Here is a 23,683-nt window from a genome sequence, read left to right on the forward strand (position 1 = left end):
AAGTTATTAAGATTTATTTAGCAAGCATGTAACCACTGACATAATAGATGGAAAAGACCATTTACAGCCAATACAGGCAATTTGCCATGGGATATATATGGTTTTAAAGCTTTTTAACAGTTATAGCGCCACCTATGGTCCGATCTCCATAAAATTGTTTACTGTGACCTCAAATTGAACCCATACACATGTGTACTGAGTTTGGTGAAGATATCTCATTTACTTCTTGAGTTATAGCCATTTGAGTAAAATAGGCTCCTCCCACAACGATTTGCCACATTCTAGAATTATTTAATATGATTCTAGCATGATTTACTATCATATACCATGTTCCAGAATGATTTATTAGGATTCTAGCATGATTTACCTTGATACACCTCATTTCAGTATTATTTACTATGATTTACAATGTTTCTAGCATGATTAACCACATTACTAGCAATTATGTGAAGTGTCAGTGCAAATGAGGTGATGAACACTGACAAAATATTATTGTGTTATAATAGTTAGTTATATACGTGATTTTTAGTGTGTGTCCAAGTATGAATGCAAAAGCACATGTAAAATATTTCATTATTAAGTAGAATGGCCAGCAGAGGGCACTAGAAGACCACTTATTGGCTCACTTTCACTTTAAACCAGTTTTCTGCACTAAAGCAAACCAGTTTTTCCATGTTAACTCAATGCATGCTTACACACACACACACACACACACACACACACACACACACACACACACACACACACACACACACATACACACACAGCATAGTTAACCATGATTTACCATGATATACCACGTTCTAGTATTATTTACCAGGAGATAAACGACAATCTAGTATTATTTACTTTGATTTACCATGTTTCTAGCCTGATTTATCACATTACTAGCAATTATTTGAAGTGTCAGTGCAAATAAAGTGATTAACACTGACAAAATATGATTGTGTTATAATAGTTATTGCTATATAAGTGATTTTTTTAGTGTGTATTCAAGTATGAATGCAAGCACATGTTGAAATATTTCATTAATAAGTAGAATGGCCAGCAGAGGGCAGTAGAAGACCACTTATTGGCTCACTTTCACTTTAAACCAGTTTTCTGCACTAAAGCAAACCAGTTTATCCATGTTAACTCAATGCATGCTTACACACACACACACACACACACACACACACACACACACACACACACACACAGCATAGTTAACCATGATTTACCATGATTTACCACATTACTAGCAATTATTTGAAGTGTCAGTGCAAATAAAGTGATTAACACTGACAAAATATGATTGTGTTATAATAGTTATTGCTATATAAGTGATTTTTAGTGTGTATTCAAGTTTAAATGCAAGCACATGTGGAAAAATTTAATTAATAAGTAGAATGGCCAGCAGAGGGCAGTAGAAGACCACTTATTGGCTCACTTTCACTTTAAACCTCATGATTTTGACCAGTTTTCTGCACTAAAGCAAACCAGTGTTTCCATGTTAACTCAATAATGCATACTTGCTACATATGCTACACACAATAATGCTACACACACACACACACACACACAAATGTTTCAGTGATATTGGTGTCACATTCACCTTCATCACATTCACCTTCTGTCTTCATCACATTCACCATCTGTCGTCATCACCTGCACCTGCTCCTCATCACCCTCCTCATCATCACCTGCTCCTCATCATCATAACCGTCACCTGTTGTCCTTGTCTTGATCTGTGTATTTAAGTTCCCCTCTCATCCATTATCATTGTCGGTTATTGTTTGTGCACTAGCACTCTGTTATGTTTGTTTTCATGTTGGAAAATAAAACCTTTGTTATATTTGTACCACACACACACACACACACACACACACACACACACACACACACACACACACCATCATTTATCATGATTTACCATGGCTGATACCAATACCAATATGAGAAAATGACTATTTTAAACAGCAGGGGGCAGTAAAATACCACTTATTGGCTTAACATGCCATTAATTCATATCATTTTCACCTTTTTAACTGTTATAGAGGCAAATTTTGTCCGATCTGTCTGAAAATTTTCATGCTTGTTCAGGGTGATATTTCACATGTTCTGACTTGTTTTTAAGAAGGTCTGAGCATTGATTAAAGAGATATAGGCTTTCGGGGACACTTGGTAAAGGCCAGATTTTGAAGTGAACCTATTATAGCTATCCAAATGAAGTAGTTCAACTTTTTCTGACAATTATTGATCTAGTGAGTCCAGAGAATTGTATTGCACTAGTTTTGAACATTATGATATGAAAATTATATGATCAGAGATGGAAAAGACCATTTACAGCCAATACAGGCAGTTTACCATAGGAAATATATGATTTTAAAGCTTTTTAACAGTTATAGCGCCACCTATCGTCCGATCTCCATAGAATTTTTCATGCTTGTTAATGATGTTATGTCACATATGCTGACCAATTTTTGTGAAGTTCTGAGTTTTTATTTAGGATTTATAGGCTTTTTAATGTATTTTGACACGCCCATTTTATAAATTACCCTATTACAGCCATCCAAATGCAAAAGTTCAACTTTTTTTTGATAATTATTGATCTAGAGAGTCCAGAGAATTGTCCTAGACTGGTCTGGTTCCGATCGGGCAAAAAACCTAGGACTAGTTCGCAAAAGTAGGTTTTTAACATATTAATGAATAATTAATGAACAGTTTGATTGACAGCAATGGTTCTTGAGGCAAAGTTGTTCAGGATGAGGAGATCTATCAAATGATATGCATATTGTGTGGATATTTGTAACACTACGTGATTACAGAGCCGTAAAACTCGTTAGCGCCAACTAGTGGCCGATTTCTTTCAAAATTCTTACAGACCTTTAGGGCCATGAGCCGAACATGCCCATTGAGTTTCGTTCCGATCGGCCTCCGTTAACCTTGTCTAATAGGTGCTCAAACTTCGTTGGCCGATGGCGGCCATGTTTTTTGAGATACGCCAATGTCCTCATACACATACATGGCACCTTGGACCAAGACACTGCATACCAATTTTCAAGTCAATCGGACTAACGGTCAGGTGGTTATAGCCTGTTTTATATATTTTTCATTTTATAGCGCCACCATGAGGCCAATCGTCGCGATTTTTTTACTGTGACCCCAGAGTAAGCTCATACACATGTGTACCAAGTTTGGTGAAGATACCTCATTTACATCGGGAGTTATAGCCATTTTAGTAAAATAGGCCCCTCCCACAACGTACGTTTTGGCGCCCCTTAGCGACCGTGAATCGAAATTTCCACTTTTTTTCGATAATTATTGATATTCAGTCTCCAGAGAACATTTCTGCACTAGTTTGGTTCCAATCGGGCAAAAAACCAGGGACTAGTTCGCAAAAGTAGATTTTTGACAAAATTCAAAATGGCGGAAAATCTATCATGGCGGAAATGAAATCGGAGATATACGTTTTGTTCGTCAGGCGTCCAGCTTTCCAATGATATAAGACACTTGAGTCTACGACATACGGTCTAGGAGTTATGAGCAGTTTCGCGCTTTTGGTTGTTATAGCGCCACCTATGGGCCAATCGGGGTCATAATCTCTGAACCTTTCCTCGATTTTTGTACTACCATCTGTCAAAGTTTCAAAGTTCCAGCTCTTACGGTTTGGGCTGCACGATGCGTTTTACGGCGGAATAATAATAATAATAATAATAATAATAATAAAAATCAGCACAATTACAATAGGGTTTCAGCACTTCGTGCTTGAACCCCTAATTAAAGCTGCAAGCAGCATTTATCGGGGTTCAAGCATTTAAGGCCTTTAAGCACATAAGCATTTAAGACATTACGTTTTATTTAACAAGCTTTTAACCACTGAAATTATAGATGGAAAAATCCATTTACAGCCAATATAGGCAATTTACCATAGGAAATATGTAGTTTTCAAACCTTTTTGCCAGTTATAGCGCCACCTATGGTCCGATCTACATGAAATTTTGCATGCTTGTTTAGAATGTTATGGCACATATGCTCACCCATTTTCGTGAAGTTCTGAGTTTTCGTTTAGGATTTATAGGCTTCTGAGTGCATTTTGCCACGCCCATTTTCTTTATGACCCAATTATACCCATGCGAAAAATGCAAAAGTTCAACTTTTTTTCGATAATTATTGATCTAGAGCGTCCAGAGAATTGTCCTAGACTGGTCTGGTTGTGATCGGGCGAAAAACCAGGGACTAGTTCGCAAAAGTAGGTTTTTAACATATTCATGAATATTTAATGAACAGTTTGATTGACAGTGATGGTTCTTGAGGCAAAGTTGTTCAGCATGAGCAGATCTATCAGATGATATGCATTTTGTGATGATAAGTGTAACACCACGTGATTACAGAGCCTTAAAACTCGTTAGCGCCAACTAGTGGCCGATTTCTTTCAAAATTCTTACAGACCTCTAGGGGCTTGAGCCGAACATGCCCATCGAGTTTCGCTCTGATCGGACTTCGTTAACGGTGCTCAAACCTCATTGGCCAATGGCGGCCATGTTTTTCGAGATACGCCAATATCCTTTTAGACATACATGGCCCCTTGGGCCAAGACACTGCATACCAAATTTCAAGTCATTCGGAAAAACGGTCAGTTGTCTATATGTTTTTATTTGTTTTATAGCGCCACCATGTGGCCAATCGACGCAATTTTTTTACTGTGACCTCAGATTGACCTCTTACACATGTGTACCAAGTTTGGTGAAGTTTACTTAATTACTTCTTGAGTTATAGCCATTTTAGTAAAATAGGCTCCTCCCACAACGTTAATTTTGCACCCCCTAGCGACCATTAATCGAAATTTCAACTTTTTTTCGATAATTATTGATCTTCAGACTCCAGAGAACAATTCCGCACTGGTTTGGTTCCGATCGGGCGAAAAACCAGGGACTAGTTCGCAAAAGTAGGTTTTTGACAAAATTCAAAATGGCGAAAAATCTATCATGGCGGAAATGAAATCGGAGATATACGTTTTTTTCTTCAGGAGCTCTGGATTTCAATGATATAAGACACTTGAAGCTACGCCTTACGGTCTGGGAGTTCTGAGCAGTTTTGCGCTTTTGATTGCTATAGCGCCACCTATGGGCCGATTGGGCTGAGTCCGTGTATCTGAGTAGCGAGCAATAGTACTACCATCTGGCAAAGTTTCAAGTCTCTAGGTCTTACGGTTTGGGCTGCACGATGCGTTTTATGGCGGAAAAATAATAATAATAAAAATCAGGACGATTACAATAGGGTTTCAGCACTTCGTGCTTGAACCCCTAATTAAAGCTGCAAGCAGCATTTATCGGGGTTCAAGCAATTAAGGCCTTTAAGGCCTTTAAGCATAAAAGCATCAAAAGTTATTAAGATTTATTTAGCAAGCATGTAACTACTGACATAATAGATGAAAAAGACCATTTACCATAGGAAATATATGGTTTAAAAGCTTTTTAACAGTTATAGCGCCACCTATAGTCCGATCTCCATAAAATTTTGCATGCTTGTTAATGATGTTATGTCACATATTCCCACCAATTTTTGTGAAGTTCTGAGTTTTCATTTATGATTTATAGGCTTTTTTGTGCATTTTGCCACACCCATTTTCTTTATGACCCTATTATAGCCATGCGCAAAATGCAAAAGTTCAACTTTTTTTTGATAATTATTGATCTAGAGAGTCCATAGAATTATCCTAGACTGGTCTGGTTCCGATCGGGCGAAAAACCTAGGACTAGTTCGCAAAAGTAGGTTTTTAACATATTCGCGAATAATTAATGAACGGTTTGATTGACAGCAATAGTTCTTGAGGCAAAATTGTTCATCATGTGCAGATCTATCAAATGATATGCATTTTGTGACGATAAGTGTAACACCACGTGATTACAGAGCCATAAAACTCGTTAGCGCCAACTAGTGGCCGATTTCTTTCAAAATTCTTACAGACCTCTAGGGCCATGACTCGAACATGCCCATCGAGTTTCGTTCCGATCGGCCTCCGTTAACCTTGTCTAATAGGTGCTCAAACTTCATTGGCCGATGGCGGCCATGTTTTTTGAGATACACCAATGTCCTCATAGACATATATGACACCTTGGGCCAAGACACTGCATACCCATTTTCAAGTCAATCGGACTAATGGTCAGGTGGTTATAGCCTGTTTTATGTTTTATTCATGTTATAGCGCCACCATGTGGCCAATCGCCGCGATTTTTTTACTGTGACCCCAGAGTGACCTCTTACACATGTGTACCGAGTTTGGTGATTATACCTCATTTAGTTCTGGAGTTATAGCCGTTTTAGTAAAATAGGCTCCTCCAACAACATACATTTTGGCGCCCCTTAGCGACCGTGATTCGAAATTTCAACTTTTTTTCGATAATTATTGATCTTCAGTCTCCAGAGAACATTTCTGCACTGGTTTGGTTCCGATCGGGCAAAAAACCTAGGACTAGTTCGCAAAAGTAGGTTTTTAACAAAATTCAAAATGGCGGAAAAATTTGCATACCGGAAATGAAATCGGAGATATACATTTTGTTCTTCAGGTATCCAGCTTTCCAATGATATGATACACTTGAGTCTACGACATACGGTCTAGGAGTTCTGAGCAGTTTCGCGCTTTTGGTTGCTATAGCGCCACCTATGGGCCAATCGGGGTCATACTCTCTGAACCTCTCCTCGATTTTTGTACTACCATCTGGCAAAGTTTCAAGGTTCCAGCTCTTACGGTTTGGGCTGCACGATGCGTTTTAGCGGAGAAGAAAAATAATAATAAAAATCAGTACAATTACAATAGGGTTTCAGCACTTCGTGCTTGAACCCCTAATAATAAAAATCAGCACAATTACAATAGGGTTTCAGCACTTCGTGCTTGAACCCCTAATAAAAATCAGCACAATTACAATAGGGTTTCAGCACTTCGTGCTTGAACCCCTAATAATAATAATAAAAATCAGCACAATTACAATAGGGTTTCAGCACTTCGTGCTTGAACCCCTAATAATAATAATAAAAATCAGCACAATTACAATAGGGTTTCAGCATTTCATGCTTGAACCCCTAATTAAAGCTGCAAGCAGCATTTATCGGGGTTCAAACAGTTAAGGCCTTTAAGGCCTTTAAGCACAAAATCATCAAAAGACATCAAGTTTATTTAGCAAGCATGTAACCACTGACATCATAGATGGAAAATACCATGTTCTAGCATGATTTACCATGATATAACACATTCTAGCATGATTTACCATAGTTTATCATGATTTATCATGGTTTACCATGATTTACCCTGTTCTAGCATAGTTTACCATGATTTTATCTTAGTTTACCTTTATTTACCATGTTCTGGCATGATTTGCCATGATATACCACATTCTAACATGATTAACCATAGTTTATCATGATTTATATGATGATATCCCGAGGCCCGCGACCATACATTTCAATCAAGAGCCCGGAGAGGTCCTTACCATCAAAATTTGAGCGCGCAGCGACTTCCCGTTTTCGAGTTATGAGTGAATTTGTACTGGGGGGGGCGTGGCCTAAATGGCGGCCTCCATTTTTACTTTCGTTTCAGGATTCCATTCCTTAATTTGACACAATTGTCAATAGTAATACTTCAATAGATGAGTTTTGACTAAATGTGATTGTAAATGTTAAAATAATGATTTTATAAAGTCTAAATATGAATTATATAACAATATTAGGGAGTAGTATGATGAAATGACAGCAGGGGGCAGTACAATACCACTTATTGACTTAATATGCCATGTTATATCATTTTTACCTTTTTAACTGTTATAGAGGCAAATTTTGTCCGATCTGTCTGAAATTTTTCATGGTTCTTAAGAGTCACATGTTCTGACTTGTTTTTATTAAAGAGATATAGGCTTTTGGAGACACTTGGTCAAGGCTACATATTGAAGTGACACTATTATAGCCATCCAAATGAAGAAGTTATACTTTTTCTGATAATTATTGATCTAGAGAGTCCAGAAAATTGCACTGCACTGGTTTTGAACATTATTATATGAACATTATATGATTATACATGGAAAAGACCATTTACAGCCAATACAGGCAATTTACCATATAATATATGGTTTTAAAGTGTTTTAACAGTTATAGCGCCACCTATAGTCCGATCTCCATGAAATGTTGCATGCTTGTTAAGGATGTTATGTCACATATGCTCACCAATTTTTGTGAAGTTCTGAGTTTTCATTTAGAATTTATAGGCTTTTTAGTGTATTTTGCCACGCCCATTTTATAAATAACCCTATTACAGCCATCCAAATGCAAAAGTTAAACTTTTTTTGATAATTATTCATCTAGAGAGTCCAGAGAATTGTCCTAGACTGGTCTGGTTCCGATCGGGCAAAAAACCTAGGACTAGTTCGCAAAAGTAGGTTTTTAACATATTTGCAAATATTTAATGAATGGTTTGATTGACAGCAGTAGTTCTTGAGGCAAAGTTGTTCAGCATGAGGAGATCTATCAAATGATATGAATTTTGTGACAAAATTTGTTACACCACGTGATTACAGAGCCTTAAAACTCGTTAGCGCCAACTAGTGGCCGATTTCTTTCAAAATTCTTACAGACCTCTAGGGGCTTGAGCCATACATGCCCACCGAGTTTCGTTCCGATCGGACTTCGTTAACCTTGTTTAATAGGTGCTCAAACCTCATTGGCCAATGGCGGCCATGTTTTTTGAGATACGCCAATATCCTTTTAGACATACATGACACCTTGGGCCAAGACACTGCATACCAAATTTCAAGTCATTCGGAAAAACAGTCAGGTGTCTATACGTTTTTTTCGTTTCATAGCGCCACCATGTGGCCAATCGCCGCGATTTTTTTACTGTGACCTCAGATGGACCACTTACATATGTGTACCGAGTTCGGTGAAGATAACTCATTAACTTCTGGAGTTATAGCCATTTTAATAAAATAGGCTCCTCCCACAACGTACGTTTTGGTGCCCCTTAGCAACCATGAATCGAAATTTCAACTTTTTTTCGATAATTATTGATCTTCAGATTCCAGTGAACATTTCTGCGCTGGTTTGGTTCCGATCGGGCGAAAAACCTAGGACTAGTTTGCAAAAGTAGGTTTTAGACAAAATTCAAAATGGCGGAAAGATTTGCATACCGGAAATGAAATCGGAGATATACGTTTTGTCCGCCTTGAGCCAAGGATTACAGTGATATAAGACACTTGAGGCTACGACAAACCGTCTAGGAGTTATTAGCAATTTCATACTTTTGCTTACTATAAGCGTCACCTATTGGCCAATCGGGGTCATAATTTGATAACCTCTCCTCGATTTTTGTACTACCATCTGGCAAAGTTTCAAGGCTCCAGCACTTACGGTTTGGGCTGCACGATGCGTTTTATGGCGGAAGAATAATAATAAAAATCAGGACAATTACAATAGGGTTTCAGCACTTCGTGCTTGAACCCCTAATAATAAAAATCAGTACAATTACAATAGGGTTTCAGCACTTCGTGCTTGAACCCCTAATTAAAGCTGCAAGCAGCATTTATCGGGGTTCAAGCAGTTAAGGCCTTTAAGGCATTTAAGCACAAAAGCATCAAAAGTTATCAAGTTTTATTTAGCAAGCATGTAACCACTGACATAATAGATGGAAAACACCATTTACAGCCAATACAGGCAGTTTACCATGGGATATATATGGTTTTAAAGCTTTTTAACAGTTATAGCGCCACCTATGGTCCGATCTCCATAAAATTGTTTACTGTGACCTCAAATTGAACCCATACACATGTGTACTGAGTTTGGTGAAGATATCTCATTTACTTCTTGAGTTATAGCCATTTTAGTAAAATAGGCTCCTCCCACAACAATTTAGCACATTATAGTATTATTTCCTATGATTCTAGCATGATTTGCCATATTCTAGCATAATTTACCATGATATACTACATTCTAGTATGATTTACCATTGTTTACTGTGATTCTAGCATGGATTACCATAGTTTATCATGATTTATCATAGTTTACCATGATTTATCATGGCTTACCATGATTTACCCTGTTCTAGCATAGTTTACCATGATTTACCATGTTCTAGCATGATGTACCATGATATACCATGTTCTAGAATGATGTACCAGGATTGTAGTATGATTTACCTTGATACACCACATTCTAGTATTATTTATTATGATTTACCATGTTTTTAGTGTGATTTAACAATGATTTACCACATTGCTAGCAATTATGTGAAGTATCAGTAAAAATGAAGTGATAAACTCTGACAAAATATGATTGTGCTACAATAGTAATTGTTATATAAGTGATTTTTTAGTGTTTTATTGTTATATAAGTGATTTTTAGTGTCTAATGAATGCAAAAGCATATGTGAGTAGTCTTCATTAATAAGTAGAATGGCCAGCAGAGGGCAGTAGAAGACCACATATTGGCTCACTTTCACTTTAAACTTCTTGATTTTCACCATTTTTCTGTACTAAAGCAAACCTGTTTTTCCATTTGAACTCCATAATGCATGTTTACACACTGTCAATACTAATACTTTAACAGATGGATTTTGACTAAATGTAATTGTAAATGTTAAAATAGTGATTTTATAAAGTCTAAATATAAATTATAGAACAATATGACAACATGACTATGTTAAACAGCAGGGGGCAGTAAAATACCACTTCTTGGCTTAATATGCCATTATATTCATATCATTTTCACCTTTTTAACTGTTATAGAGGCAAATTTTGTCAGATCTGTCTGAAAATTTTCATGCATGTTCAGAGTGATATTTCACATGTCCTGACTTGTTTTTAAGAATGTTTGAACATTCATTAAAGAGATATAGGCTTTTGGGGGACACTTGGTAAAGGCCACATTTTGAAGTGAACCTATTATAGCTATCCAAATGAAGTAGTTCAACTTTTTCTGACAATTATTGTTCTAGTGAGTCCAGAGAATTGTATTGCACTAGTTTTTAACATTATGATATGAAAATTATATGATCAGAGATGGAAAAGACCATTTACAGCCAATACAGGCAGTTTACCATAGGAAATATATGGTTTTAAAGCCTTTTAACAGTTATAGCGCCACCTATCGTCCGATCTCCATAGCATTTTGCATGCTTGTTACTGATGTTATGTCACATATGCTGACCAATTTTTGTGAAGTTCTGAGTTTTCATTTATGATTTATAGGCTTTTGAGTGTATTTTGCCACGCCAATAGCAAGATATCACTTCGTGCTTGAACCCCTAATAAAAATCAGTACAATTACAATAGGGTTTCAGCACTTCGTGCTTGAACCCCTAATAATAAAAATCAGGGCAATTACAATAGGGTTTCAGCACTTCGTGCTTGAACCCCTAATAATAATAATAAAAATCAGTACAATTACAATAGGTGTTCAGCACTTCGTGCTTGAACCCCTAATAATAAAAATCAGAGCAATTACAATAGGGTTTCAGCACTTCGTGCTTGAACCCCTAATAAAAATCAGCACAATTACAATAGGGTTTCAGCACTTTGTGCTTGAACCCCTAAATATCAGGACAATTACAATAGGGTTTCAGCATTTCATGCTTGAACCCCTAATAAAACGTAATGTCTTTTGATGCTTGTGTGCTTAAAGGTCTTAAAGGCCTTAACTGCTTGAACCCCGATAAATGCTGCTTGCAGCTTTAATTATTATTATTCTTCCCTAAAACGCATCGTGCAGCCAAAACCGTAAGGCCTAGAGACGTGATACTTGGTCAAATGGTAGTAGTATTGCTCGCTACTCAGATACACGGACTTAGCCAAATCGGCCCATAGGTGGCGCTACAGCGATCAAAAGCGCGAAACTGATCATAACTCCTAGACTGTATGTCGTAGACTCAAGTGTCTTATATCACTGTAATCATGACCTCATGGCAAACAAAACATATATCTCCGATTTCATTTCCGGTATGCAAATTTTTTCCGCCATTTTGAATTTTGTAAAAAACCTACTTTTGCGAACTAGTCCTAGGTTTTTTGCCCGATTGGAACCAAACCAGTGCAGAGATGTTCTCTGAAGTCTGAATATCAATAATTATTGAAAAAATGTTGGAATTTCGATTCACGGTCGCTAAGGGGCGCCAAAACGCACGTTGTGGGAGGAGCCTATTTTACTAAAATGGCTATAACTCCAGAAGTAAATGAGGTATCTTCACCAAACTCGGTAATCATGTGTACGAGGTCAATCTGAGGTCATAGTAAAAAAAATGCGTCGATTGGCCACATGGTGGCGCTATAACATGAAAAAAACATAAATCAGGCTATAACCACCTGACCGTTAGTCCGATTGACTTGAAAATTGGTATGCAGTGTCTTGGTCCAAGCTGTCATGTATGTCTATGAGGACATTGGTGTATCTCAAAAAACATGGCCGCCATCGGCCAATGAAGTTTGAGCACCTATTGGACAAGGTTAACAGAGGTCTGTAAGAATTTTGAAAGAAATCGGCCACTAGTTGGCGCTAACGAGTTTTATGGCTCTGTAATCACGTGGTGTTACACTTATCATCACAAAATGCATATCATTTGATAGATCTGCTCATGCTGAACAACTTTGCCTCTAGAACCATTGCTGTCAATCAAACAGTTTATTAATTATTCACGAATATGTTAAAAACCTACTTTTGCGAACTAGTCCCTGGTTTTTCGCCCGATCGGAACCAAACGAATCTAGGACAATTCTCTGGACTCTGTAGATCAATAATTATCAAAAAAAGTTGAACTTTTGCATTTTTCGCAGGGGTATAATTGGGTCATAAAGAAAATGGCCGTGGCAAAATGCAATCAAAAGCCTATAAATCCTAAACAAAAACTCAGAACATCACGAAAATTGGTGAGCATATGTGCCATAACATTCTAAACAAGCATGCAAAATTTTATGTAGATCGGATGATAGGTGGTGCTATAACTGTTAAAAAGCTTTGAAAACCATATATTTCCTATTGTAAATTGCCTGTATTGGCTGTAAATGGACTTTTCAATCTATTATTTCAGTGGTTAAAAGCTTTCTAAATAAATCTTAAAGCTACACTGTGTAATGTTTTTAGTTGATTCTTAGCAAAACACTTAGTTCTATCAAAAATATATGTGCTCATTAATGTATATTTACTTCTTTCAAGTAATAAAGTATTCTCGTAAGTTTATAATCTGCCATTGAAAGTACATACGGGTGAGGGGTTAGAATGCCGGTCGCCATGTTGCCCCTCCATCTTGAAACTACATTAGCCAAAGAGGGACATATCTGTAAATTCAAGCTTCGCCTTTTGCGTTTTTCACTCAGTGACGAATGCGAGGGTGAGATTACTCGCGAGCTCGCGACTGCTGGACTGCCGGCAGATTTGAAAGATAGTGTGGTGTGTGTGTGTGTGCGTGTCTGCGTGTTCACTCACATTTGAAAGAGAGAATTAAAACGGCAACGCGACAGGCAAATCAGCAAGACCAAAGTCAATATTGGAGTAACTTTTCACAGATGGAAAGAGCTCATGTGGAGCAAAGATTTTAAAACGGACGCCGAAGTTGCCTGCTTTCTTCTCGACAGGTAATTCTGCCTATTTGTGTAAATAATAACTTCATCCTCGCGTCAATGGTGAAAAAGTATTGTTTACCTTGTAACATAAATCTGTGCTGCGACGGATCACAGGTGATGAATAGTTTTAAAGGCGCAATTTAAGCTATATAAAAAAAGGACACTGTAAATTTTAGTTATTTTTAATTGCTTTTACTTTGTACACATTGTAACGTTAGCCTAATCTGATTATGCTGGGATAGCCGATTCCAAGGGTGAAGTTTACCTCCTGAAATCTGTCCTGTAGTTTTATTCATTTTAGACATATTATTGTTTATTATTGTCATGGACGAAGTCGATAACTGGAAGCCATGTTAATCTTGGAATAATACGGCCACCGTATGAGTTAAAACGCCCTCGGAATTGAAAGGAACAGAAACTAATATTCACTGGGTAGTCATATACAATTTCACCGCTAGATGGGGGAAAAAATCACACAGTGTAGCTTTAATGTCTTAAATGCTTAAATGCCTTAAAGGCCTTAACTGCTTGAACCCCGATAAATGCTGCTTGCAGCTTTAATTTTAAATGTTTTTTTTAAACATTTTTTGTTAAATAGTCAAATCAACAGAAAAAAATATATATTGTGAATACATTAATAATATGTTGTTTGAAAACTTAAGCCATACTTTAGAAAGTATGATTGCATAAAAGATGTACTTTGTATTAAATTAAACAGTTTTTCATGTATTAAAAAAAGTTAAAATATGAGACTACATCAGTTTTCCTATTTCTACAGTAATAATTTGATAGGAAAACAATGTAAAACAAACCTTAATTTCATTCAGGAAGTTTCCCCTCAGGAAGTTTTCTTTTAGTAGAGGACACAAGATGTCTGTTGTCAAATTTATCCAGTTTTAATAATGATAATAATTTGTTACATTTATATAGCGCTTATCTGGGTACTCAAAGCACTTTACATATGGAATGGGGGAATCTTCTCAACCACCACCAATGTGCAGCATCCACCTGGATGATGCGACGGCAGCCATATTGTGCCAGAACGCCCACCACACACCAGCTTACTGGTGGAGAGGAGACAGAGTGGGTTAAACCCCTACTTGTTTTCAAAGGACATCCTGGGATTTTTAATGACCACAGAGAGTCAGGACCTCGGTTTAACGTCTCATCCGAAGGACGGTGCTCTTTGACAGTATAGTGTCCCCATCACTTTACTGGGTCTATAGGACCCACACAGACCACAGGATGAGCACCCCCTGCTGGCCTCACTAACACCTCTTCCAGCAGCAACCTAGTTTTCCCAGGAGATCTCCCATCCAGGTACTAACCAGGCTCAACCCTGCTTAGCTTCAGTGGGTTTTACCTGGTTTGGCACAGACTACCCAACAAAGGGCCACAGTTACCTATTGACCCCAGAACACAATTTCAACCGAGGGTGCACCCTGGATACCCTATTTAAGGCCCTGATTGGGGAAGACAGTGGTGATGATTTACCTTGGGTACGGTTGAGAGTGAGGGTTTAGTTAAATCCTGCAGAGTGAGTCCAATAAAAGTGGCTAATGAATGGCTCACAGTCAGCTATATTTTTAAAAGAGTCCGTTTGCAAGCAGCAGAAAGCCGTCTTCATGGACACAATTGTTGTTTTCTCTGCTGCACATAATAACACCAAATTTATAATAGAAAATGTATATATTGAACCACGTTCTGTTTTCTATCATGCGCTGTGTACGTTTGTGATGCCGTAAGAATGAACGCAAATGCACCAGTGTTCGATAGAATAAAGTGAGAGTATAACCAGACTAACACTGCAGGGGGGTGCCGGGAACATTCCAGCAAATGTCCCCAGTGTGAAAACCCCAAAAAATCATTGACACATCAGCATAAAATTTGTCCTGCCGTATTTGTTTGATCAGATGACACTTGTTTTGATATTTTGCATCTAATGCATGTCATTCATTCACACATTTTTAAGTGGGACTTAATGTCCACTTACTTTTTTGTTGCATTTCACTGTATCATTATCAAGATATGTATCAGTTTATTACAGGCAGATGTTGGCTGTATGTTTGAATGACACATTTGAAAGAACTGATTTTGATACTGCTAGGGATTTATTTTCTTCCTTATTTAATTAAATCCAATTCTTTACAGGTTGCGTTTCACCTGCAGCCCTACAAAGGTCGGACAGACCTCAGTGTGCATGACAACATCAAATACATCATTGACAAGTAGGTTGCACCTCCTCACTATCATACCTCCATACCTCCTGACCCTTTCCGACAGTAAAGTTCAGAGAGTTCCTGTCTGCTAACCTGAAGGTCTAGCTGGTTTGCTTTGAACTCAGGAGATGGGGATGGAATTCAATCCAGCCTGGCCAAAGGAAAAAGAGAGTGGTGTTTTAAAAATAGAGGACTTTTCTTCCATTAATCATTCATGAAACAGAACGTATAACATTACCTGATGCAATTGTGGCTAACCCTAAAGCCTGTAACAATGGCTGCAGTCTGTAAATCTATAGCACTATAACAATCTACTGACTGTAACATACTGAGTATTTATTTTTTTTATTTTTTTTAGCGAACACGTTATAAAGTTATTTAACCATAAATTGTTCTCCTCTAGCAACAGGAATACTTTGGAAAGAAAGACACTATGTAAAACTGATCTAGGTAAAGTGTAGGTTTACATGGTCTAACTATCATGTAATACAGACAGCTATAATGCTGTGGAACCATGTGTTCTGAGATGCTCACCTTTAGAACAAGGACACATAACATTCCAGCAAGCTCAAACCCTTTTTAGAACACTGTACAATGTTGAAGTTAGGTTGTTTTGTAATTGTTTTGTTTTTCTGTTTTTTTTAAATGTTCCATGTAAAAATAAAAAATAAACGTAAATAAAATTTACAAACATAACCAACACACGATGTGCAGTTTAAGTATTTTGGATTACCAAAAATGGTCATTATCATTCATGAACCCATGAATGCAAAAACATCTTTGAGAAAACTTACATTGTACTAATACATTTTTCTAAAAGAAAATGTTTTGGAAAGGATGTATGTAAATTTAGTAGTTTTCACAACAAATGTTTGAAGCGTTTAGAAAAAACAGCATGTACATTATACATCTTTATTATATTAGACATTAATTGTCATTAACTAACGTGCATTAACTAACAATAACAATATGCACGACATTTGTTACAGTATTTATTCATCTTTGTTAAAATTATTTAATAAAAATACAACTGCACATTTTTAGTTCATTTTAGCTCAGGTCCATTAAATAATATTAATAGATACAACTTTTGATTTTAATAATGTATTAGTAAATGTTGAAAATTAGGATGAACTAAGATTAAGAAAGGCTTTAGAAGTATTTTTCATTGTTAGTTCAGGTTAACCTATGTAGTTAATGTTAACAAGATGGAACCTTATTGTAAACCCATTATTTATTAATCTTTGTTAACATTGGCTAATAAAAATACAACTACTTATTGTCAATTCATGTTAGCTCCATTAAATGAATATTCAAATTAACTTAACAAATTAACACATTTATAAGTAAATCAGGGTTCTCAAGTTTTATCAAAAGCTTGGAGTGAGATCACATGCAGTTAGGGGAGGAGCCCTAATGGAACCCCACCCCCGCCCGTCCCCACCCCCCAATTTTACCCATTGTTCATAATTAACCAGCACAAATTGAAATGATAATAATTGGTAAATCTGATAAATGACAGAGCAATTCATCACATCAAATATACTCTTTAATGTTATATTTCAAAATTACAAATATACAAAAATTAGAAAAATATAACAAATTGCTCCAAACAGTTTGGAAAAATGATAAAATATCTTTTAACTTTTTCCCTGACATCTTTGAAAAATACAAATGATTAATGTATGTTTTGACAGGATATAAAATATTACCCAGAGCACTCTGCTTTAATACATGTAGCCTTAATGTAACTAGAAAGACTATTAATACAGTATAATATAATTTAAAATAAATATTTAAATATTCAATTTAAAATAAAATGAAGAAATACATCTTCATTCCTTCCCATACCCACTTACATTTCCATAGTTTCAGATAACGTAAGCTAGCCAAACTGAGCCAAAGCTTCTGGCCTGGTTGCAAAGTAGTTGTAGAGTTTTTGTAGAGTTTTGTAGAGTTTTTGACTGCATCAATAATAATGTATACGATGGGCTATATATTAAATGATCTAGCCTAAAAATGTTAGACGAGCTTTCTTCCAACTTAAGCCTCTGTTATATTCATCATCAGGGGTGCGCGCGGAGGCTCGTTGTGGACAGCCGCGTGCCTCCCATTTTTTGTGACCGCACGGACAAAAGGGCGGGCGTTCATTAGGAAAGAGATGGAAATAACATGGACGCCGAATTTGAAAAAACGGAAAATGCGTGCATGCTAGAAATAAAACCAATGCCTATTTTTCACGCAAGCCTGTTGGAAGCGTTTCCAGGCAAAATAGAATAGGAAAAGATGTTTATATGTCATTTTGACACGAATACATATTAATAAATGTCATTTTGATGTTTTAAAGTGTCTAGGTTTTGACATAAATGCAAATATAAACTATAAATATAAAAAATATTATCGATTATACTGTCCAGACCGATCTACTGCGCATGCGTTGAACGCGTTCACCGAGCGGACCTCAGCAGAAAGTAATAGACGAATCCGACGAGCGTTCTGTGTAGGCTGCCATCTTGTGGCGACGCCATTACTGAGCTGTTACTAGTATAAACAAACCTCCGTGATAACGCACCATCGATGACAGCTACAGCCAGTCAGTATGACTTGATGATGTTAGACAGTGGGCTCCAGTCACAGATGAAGGTACAAACGATCTTACAGATTATTTATGAAAATAGCTTGGCAATAACTATGCTAGCTAGGCTAGCTAACGAGGAAACTATACAAAGATCTGTCCATTTGGCAACAATAAATAAATGAATATTAAATAAACGAATTCATGTTTTTCATTTGTGACCATTATTTATCTCATTTTCACATTTCAAAAGGAAAGGGTGGTAAAGCTAACTGCTAGCGTTGTTGGTTCTCAGAGTGAGAGTCACAGTCAAGCAAATCAAACATTAACAACAGACATAAGTAATGTTACTACTGCCCCCAACGCGCCCCTTCGGTTGTTTTAAAGGTATTCAAGAGTATTTTCTCCTTCGCCTGGCATCCGATGATCAACAAAATGCCAACTACAGGTCACTGATTGAGGGTAAAAATGATCTGAGCTCCGGATGGTTTGGTTAGCTAAATAATGCACACTCTACCAGATGATAAACACATAACGTTAGTTCTAAAAGGACCTGTCCGATTTTCACAGACCATTAACAACACTCATACTGTACAAATAACTCGGCAGAGGAAGAATAGGAAAGTTGTAGATGTAACGTTAGTGACAGTCGTAAATCGCGGGCTGTTTATTCCAGTGGACGCAACCAAACCAATAGGAGGCAATGGCGCAACGCTACCCAGCAACAGCTCAGTAATGGCGCCCGCTTACTTCCGGTAGTTTCGCCGGATTCGTCTATAAATACAAGTAGTCCGCGTCCGAGCTGTGCGCAGCTGTCGTGTACGCGTCCAAACCATAGACTGTAAAAAAATATGGACGTAGTGTCCGTGACGTCACCCGTAGGTTTCTGAAGAGCATTTTTGAAGTCTAAAGTGGGCGGAGCCGGCCGTCGCCATCTTGGCCTTGCGTCACTCCCGGATAACAGAAAATAGACAAACAGGCGGGGCGTGAGTGGAGCTGAGGAGCCTGGTCATAGATATGAGCCTGGCTATCTGAAATCACCTAGCTCGACGTGATCGAGTTAGCTGATGATGTAAAGCCAATTAAACGTTCCTATTTTTGCCCTTCGAAATATTATACTAGTTAAAAGACATGGCTACAAGTGAGACTGTGTATTACTTCGAGAGTGTTTGTGTGTGACAGTGATTTATGTGCATAAGTTACATGTCCGTCACTCTTTCATGGTCCGTCAGCGCGGCATCGCTCAAGTTCGTAGAGAGCTTATTCAGTCCATTTTAAATTCTGATGTTGGCCGTCTCTCAAATGGGTTATGGTTTAACTGTTAAACCATAGATATATTGCCTTTGAAGTGCAAGTAAATGCGCTAGAAAATCCGCGCTCATTCACGGACGGAGAAAGCGCCGACGCCTGCATGATTTCATCTGACGGTAACTTAACATAAGCATATTATAATCCATCTGTTCCATGGGAGCAGAACGAACGAGCATTTATTGACGTTTTAAATTTGAAAACCCCCAAAAGCAACGAAATTGTCAGACATCCATTAGTGCATGTTCACAGAGGAAAACAACTGAAATACAGCGCTGGTTGTTCTCTCGAACAATAACGACGGAATCCACAGACGTGGGCTTTGTAACGTTACCCAAGTATTAAATCGTATGAAATAATAATCCCGAAAAAAAGCACAAACACTGCAGAGGTGGCAAGTTCAGCAGCTAACATTGCTGAGGTGAAGTGACGGCTAGTAACAGCAGACAAACGGCTAGCACTGACAGCGGCAATCCATCTGTCACTCAAGTGGCTTGGCCACACCCTTAAATTTAAATATTAATCAACTAAACGGACGAGTTATAAAATAATTCACCCCCCTCACAGTTGTTATGAAGGGCAAAATTAGCTGTATAGACCAAATCCACATACAGACACCAGGCTTTATACACGTTTTTTTCTGCTGTAAAATTTGCCATTTTAACATGGGGGAGATACAGATTTGACTCACTTCTGACAACAGCCTCAAGCGGCCAGTCAACGAATTGCAGTTTAACTCACTTCCGTGTTGGTTTCAAGAGAGAGACGGGGAGGTTGCCGCTTGGTCCAAACTGGAGTATAACAGAGGCTTTACCTTCTCCATCACGACGTGTGTTCGCGCGATGTTGTTGGTTACCTAGTAACGAACGTACGGTGGCCAAGAATGTTCCGTCAACTTCCGTGTGTTCGCGCATCTATGTAGCCTAGTAACGAACGCAATCTGGCCGAGATACGTGCTGGCGGCAGGAAACTTCACTTTGTGTGCCTGCACCTCGTATACAACGTTATATGTAAAGCTTGCAGGACAACTTGGTTGGCATTGCCTTTTCAGCGTGAGAAATACACGGTGTGGCTTGTGAGCGTGTGAACTGGTTGAATTGCGTGTGTCTCACGGCCAATGCGTGAGACTTGAGAACCCTGAGTAAATGTTTAAATTAACATTTAACTAGGGATAAAGGGATAGTTCACCCAGAAATTAAAATTGTCATCATTTACCCCCCCCCCCCCACACACACACACACAACCCCACACCCCCACACCCCCCCACACACACCTTTCCAAATCTGTATGACTTTACTTCTGTGGAAAATAAAAGAAAATATTTTGAGAGGCGCCTTAGTGTTTTGTGTGTGTGTGTGTGTGTTTTTTTTTTTTTTTTTCATACAGTGGCAGTCAATGGTAACCAAAAACTGTTTGGGTACAAGAATATCTTCTTTTGTGTTCCACAGAAGAAAGAATTGGGTAACACTTAATAAGGCTCAATTCATTAACATTGGTTAATACATTAGGTAATATTAATTCATAAATATAATATTCACAGTTAATTCGTGCATTCACAGTATATTAACTAATTTCAGTATATGCAACCGAATATGCTAAAAAAACTGTAGATTAAAAGTTTTGTTTGTTATTAGTTGATGATACCTAATGCAAAATGGTAATTAATTGAGCTTTTTTAGTGTTATCAATAAATGTAATATTTTTATGTAAAAAAACATTATTTAAATAACAAATAGAGTGTGTATATGTACTATAATATTACAACTGTGATACATGCTTAGCTCCAAAATGAGTTCATTATAAATAAACACATTGCTCCTGAAATCTTTTTATAGATATGGGAAACATGGGGCTTTCTACAGGTTTAAGTCCAGCACTGGGAAGGTCCTTCCACTCTTTTATGTGTATGACTCCTACCTTATGCCACCTGAGACCTGGGCTGAGCTGCTAACTGTCAGAGGATCTCACAGTCTCCGAGGAACTCCTTATGATGGCATCTTCATTGCCCTCATTGTGGAAGAGCGCCACAAGCAAGAAATCCAAGCTGGTGGTTTCGACGGCATGTACACCTACTTTGCTTCTAATGGCTTTTCCTTTGGATCTTCTCACCAGAACTGGAAAGCAATCAAAGCTTTCTGCGACAAGAGCAACTTACTGTTTGTACCTAGTGCTGGACCTGGTTATATGGACACCGCAGTTCGGCCGTGGAACAACCACAACACACGCAACAGAGTGAATGGGCGATATTACGAGACCTCTTTGCAGGCGGCAATATCAGTAAGGCCTGATATCATCACAGTAACGTCATTTAATGAGTGGCATGAAGGAACTCAGATTGAGAGGGCCGTGCCTAAGAAGACTGTGGCCCGTCTGTATTTGGACTACAAACCCCATCAGCCAGACCACTACCTGGAGCTCACCAGGAAGTGGGCGGAACATTTCAGTAAGGAGAAAGAGCAGTGGCTTATGTGATTGGACCTCGTAACTTCTTACCATTGTTGAGTTTTGTGTTTAGATTGTTTTAACACTAACTTTGTCAATTATGATCCTTCAATTTATGCATACATTTTAATGGCAGCTAATTAGAAAGGACAAGCCACCTTCTCGCTCACATTTGGTTCATTGATAAACGATTGATGTACTGTAATTTTCTTGCAGGCATATGTTTCGATATAAGTATTTACAAAAACAGTTTGCCGAAAAATGATCAGTTGGTGTAAGTTACCCATTGGCCATCACCAGCCATATCTTCATCATGAGGTTTGCCCCCAAGTCACGAAAGGCTTGTTTACACCTGGTCACTTCGTGTGTTTTTACTGATCGGATGGCAATACCTTTTGTTAATGTGAGCTAATTTCAAAATCAAAGATCGCTGCATCAGAAAAGCAGCATCAGCACTGGTACAATAATTTAGTCTCACTACTTTTAATGAAGATGATTGTGTGTTGAGCTTCAAGATTCGACACTTTAGACTTTAGGCCAGGTTTCAGTTGGTCAATGGCGCAGTCTATTTCAGTTGCCTCAAAATGGCAACGCGCCAACAATGCGCCTGAACGCACCTTGTTTTCAGACCAGCACGCCCATGGGCGCACATGCATTTGCTATTTAAACAACATGGCACAGGATGTGAAAATGATAACTGTGTTGGGCTGAAACTAGCAAAAAGCACTTGCTTCGCGCCTGGCACCGCATTGCACCACATATACAGGTGCTGGTCATAAAATTAGAATATCATCAAAAAGTGGATTTATTTCAAGAATTCAACATAAAAGGTGAAACTAATATATTATGTAGACTCATTACATGCAAAGTGAGATATTTCAAGCCTTTATTTGTTATCATTTTGATGATTATGGCTTACGAAACCCACAAAATCAAAATCCCAGAAAATTAGAATATTACATGAAATCACACAGTAATTACACAGTGATACCATGGTCATTGAACCAGGTTTTGGTTCTTTTGGCAGTGTGGGCAGGTGCAAATCCTGCTGGAGAATGAAGTCAGCATCTCCATAAAGCTTGTCTGCTGAAGGAAGCATGAAGTGCTCTGGAAATGTCCTGGTAGACGGCTGCGTTGAGTGGACAGCACAGTGGACCAATACCAGCCGATGACATGGCTCCCCAAACCAACACAGACTGTGGAAACTTCACACTGGACTTCAAGCATCTTGGATTGTGTGCCTCTCCATTCTTCCTCCAGACTCTGGGACCTTGGTTTCCAAATGAGATGCAAAATTTGCTCTCATCAGAAAAGAGGACTTTGGTCCACTGTGCTTTATTAAATCCAGAGTCAACGCAGCCGTCTACCAGGACATTTCCAGAGCACTTCATGCTTCCTTCATTTTCCAGCAGGATTTGCACCTGCCCACACTGCCAAAAGAACCAAAACCTGGTTCAATGACCATGGTATCACTGTGTAATTACTGTGTGATTTCATGTAATATTCTAATTTTCTGGGATTTTGATTTCGTGTGTTTCATAAGCTGTAAGCCATAATCATCAAAA

At 38.0% G+C, this 23,683-nt stretch overlaps 1 protein-coding gene across 2 annotated transcripts in view; it reads left to right on the plus strand.

The window, feature by feature from the left end:
* Positions 1 to 23,683, plus strand: part of maneal (mannosidase endo-alpha like) — a 262,891-nt gene that overhangs the window by 236,654 nt on the left and 2,554 nt on the right. The window contains exons 3-4 of one of the 2 annotated variants that reach the window (XR_013821949.1): positions 15,726 to 15,802; positions 21,512 to 22,869. Coding sequence is in view for 1 of the 2 variants with exons in the window: in XM_079878081.1 (XP_079734207.1) it covers positions 15,726 to 15,802; positions 21,512 to 22,148 (714 nt within the window). In the remaining variant the exon portion in view is untranslated. Of the gene's footprint in view, positions 1 to 15,725; positions 15,803 to 21,511; positions 23,246 to 23,683 lie in introns of those variants that run through there. The other variant, XM_079878081.1, reaches the window with a different exon arrangement.

The sequence above is a fragment of the Squalius cephalus genome, assembly GCF_949319135.1.
Source record: "Squalius cephalus genome assembly, chromosome: 8".
In the NCBI taxonomy this organism is placed as follows: Eukaryota; Metazoa; Chordata; class Actinopteri; order Cypriniformes; family Leuciscidae; genus Squalius; species Squalius cephalus.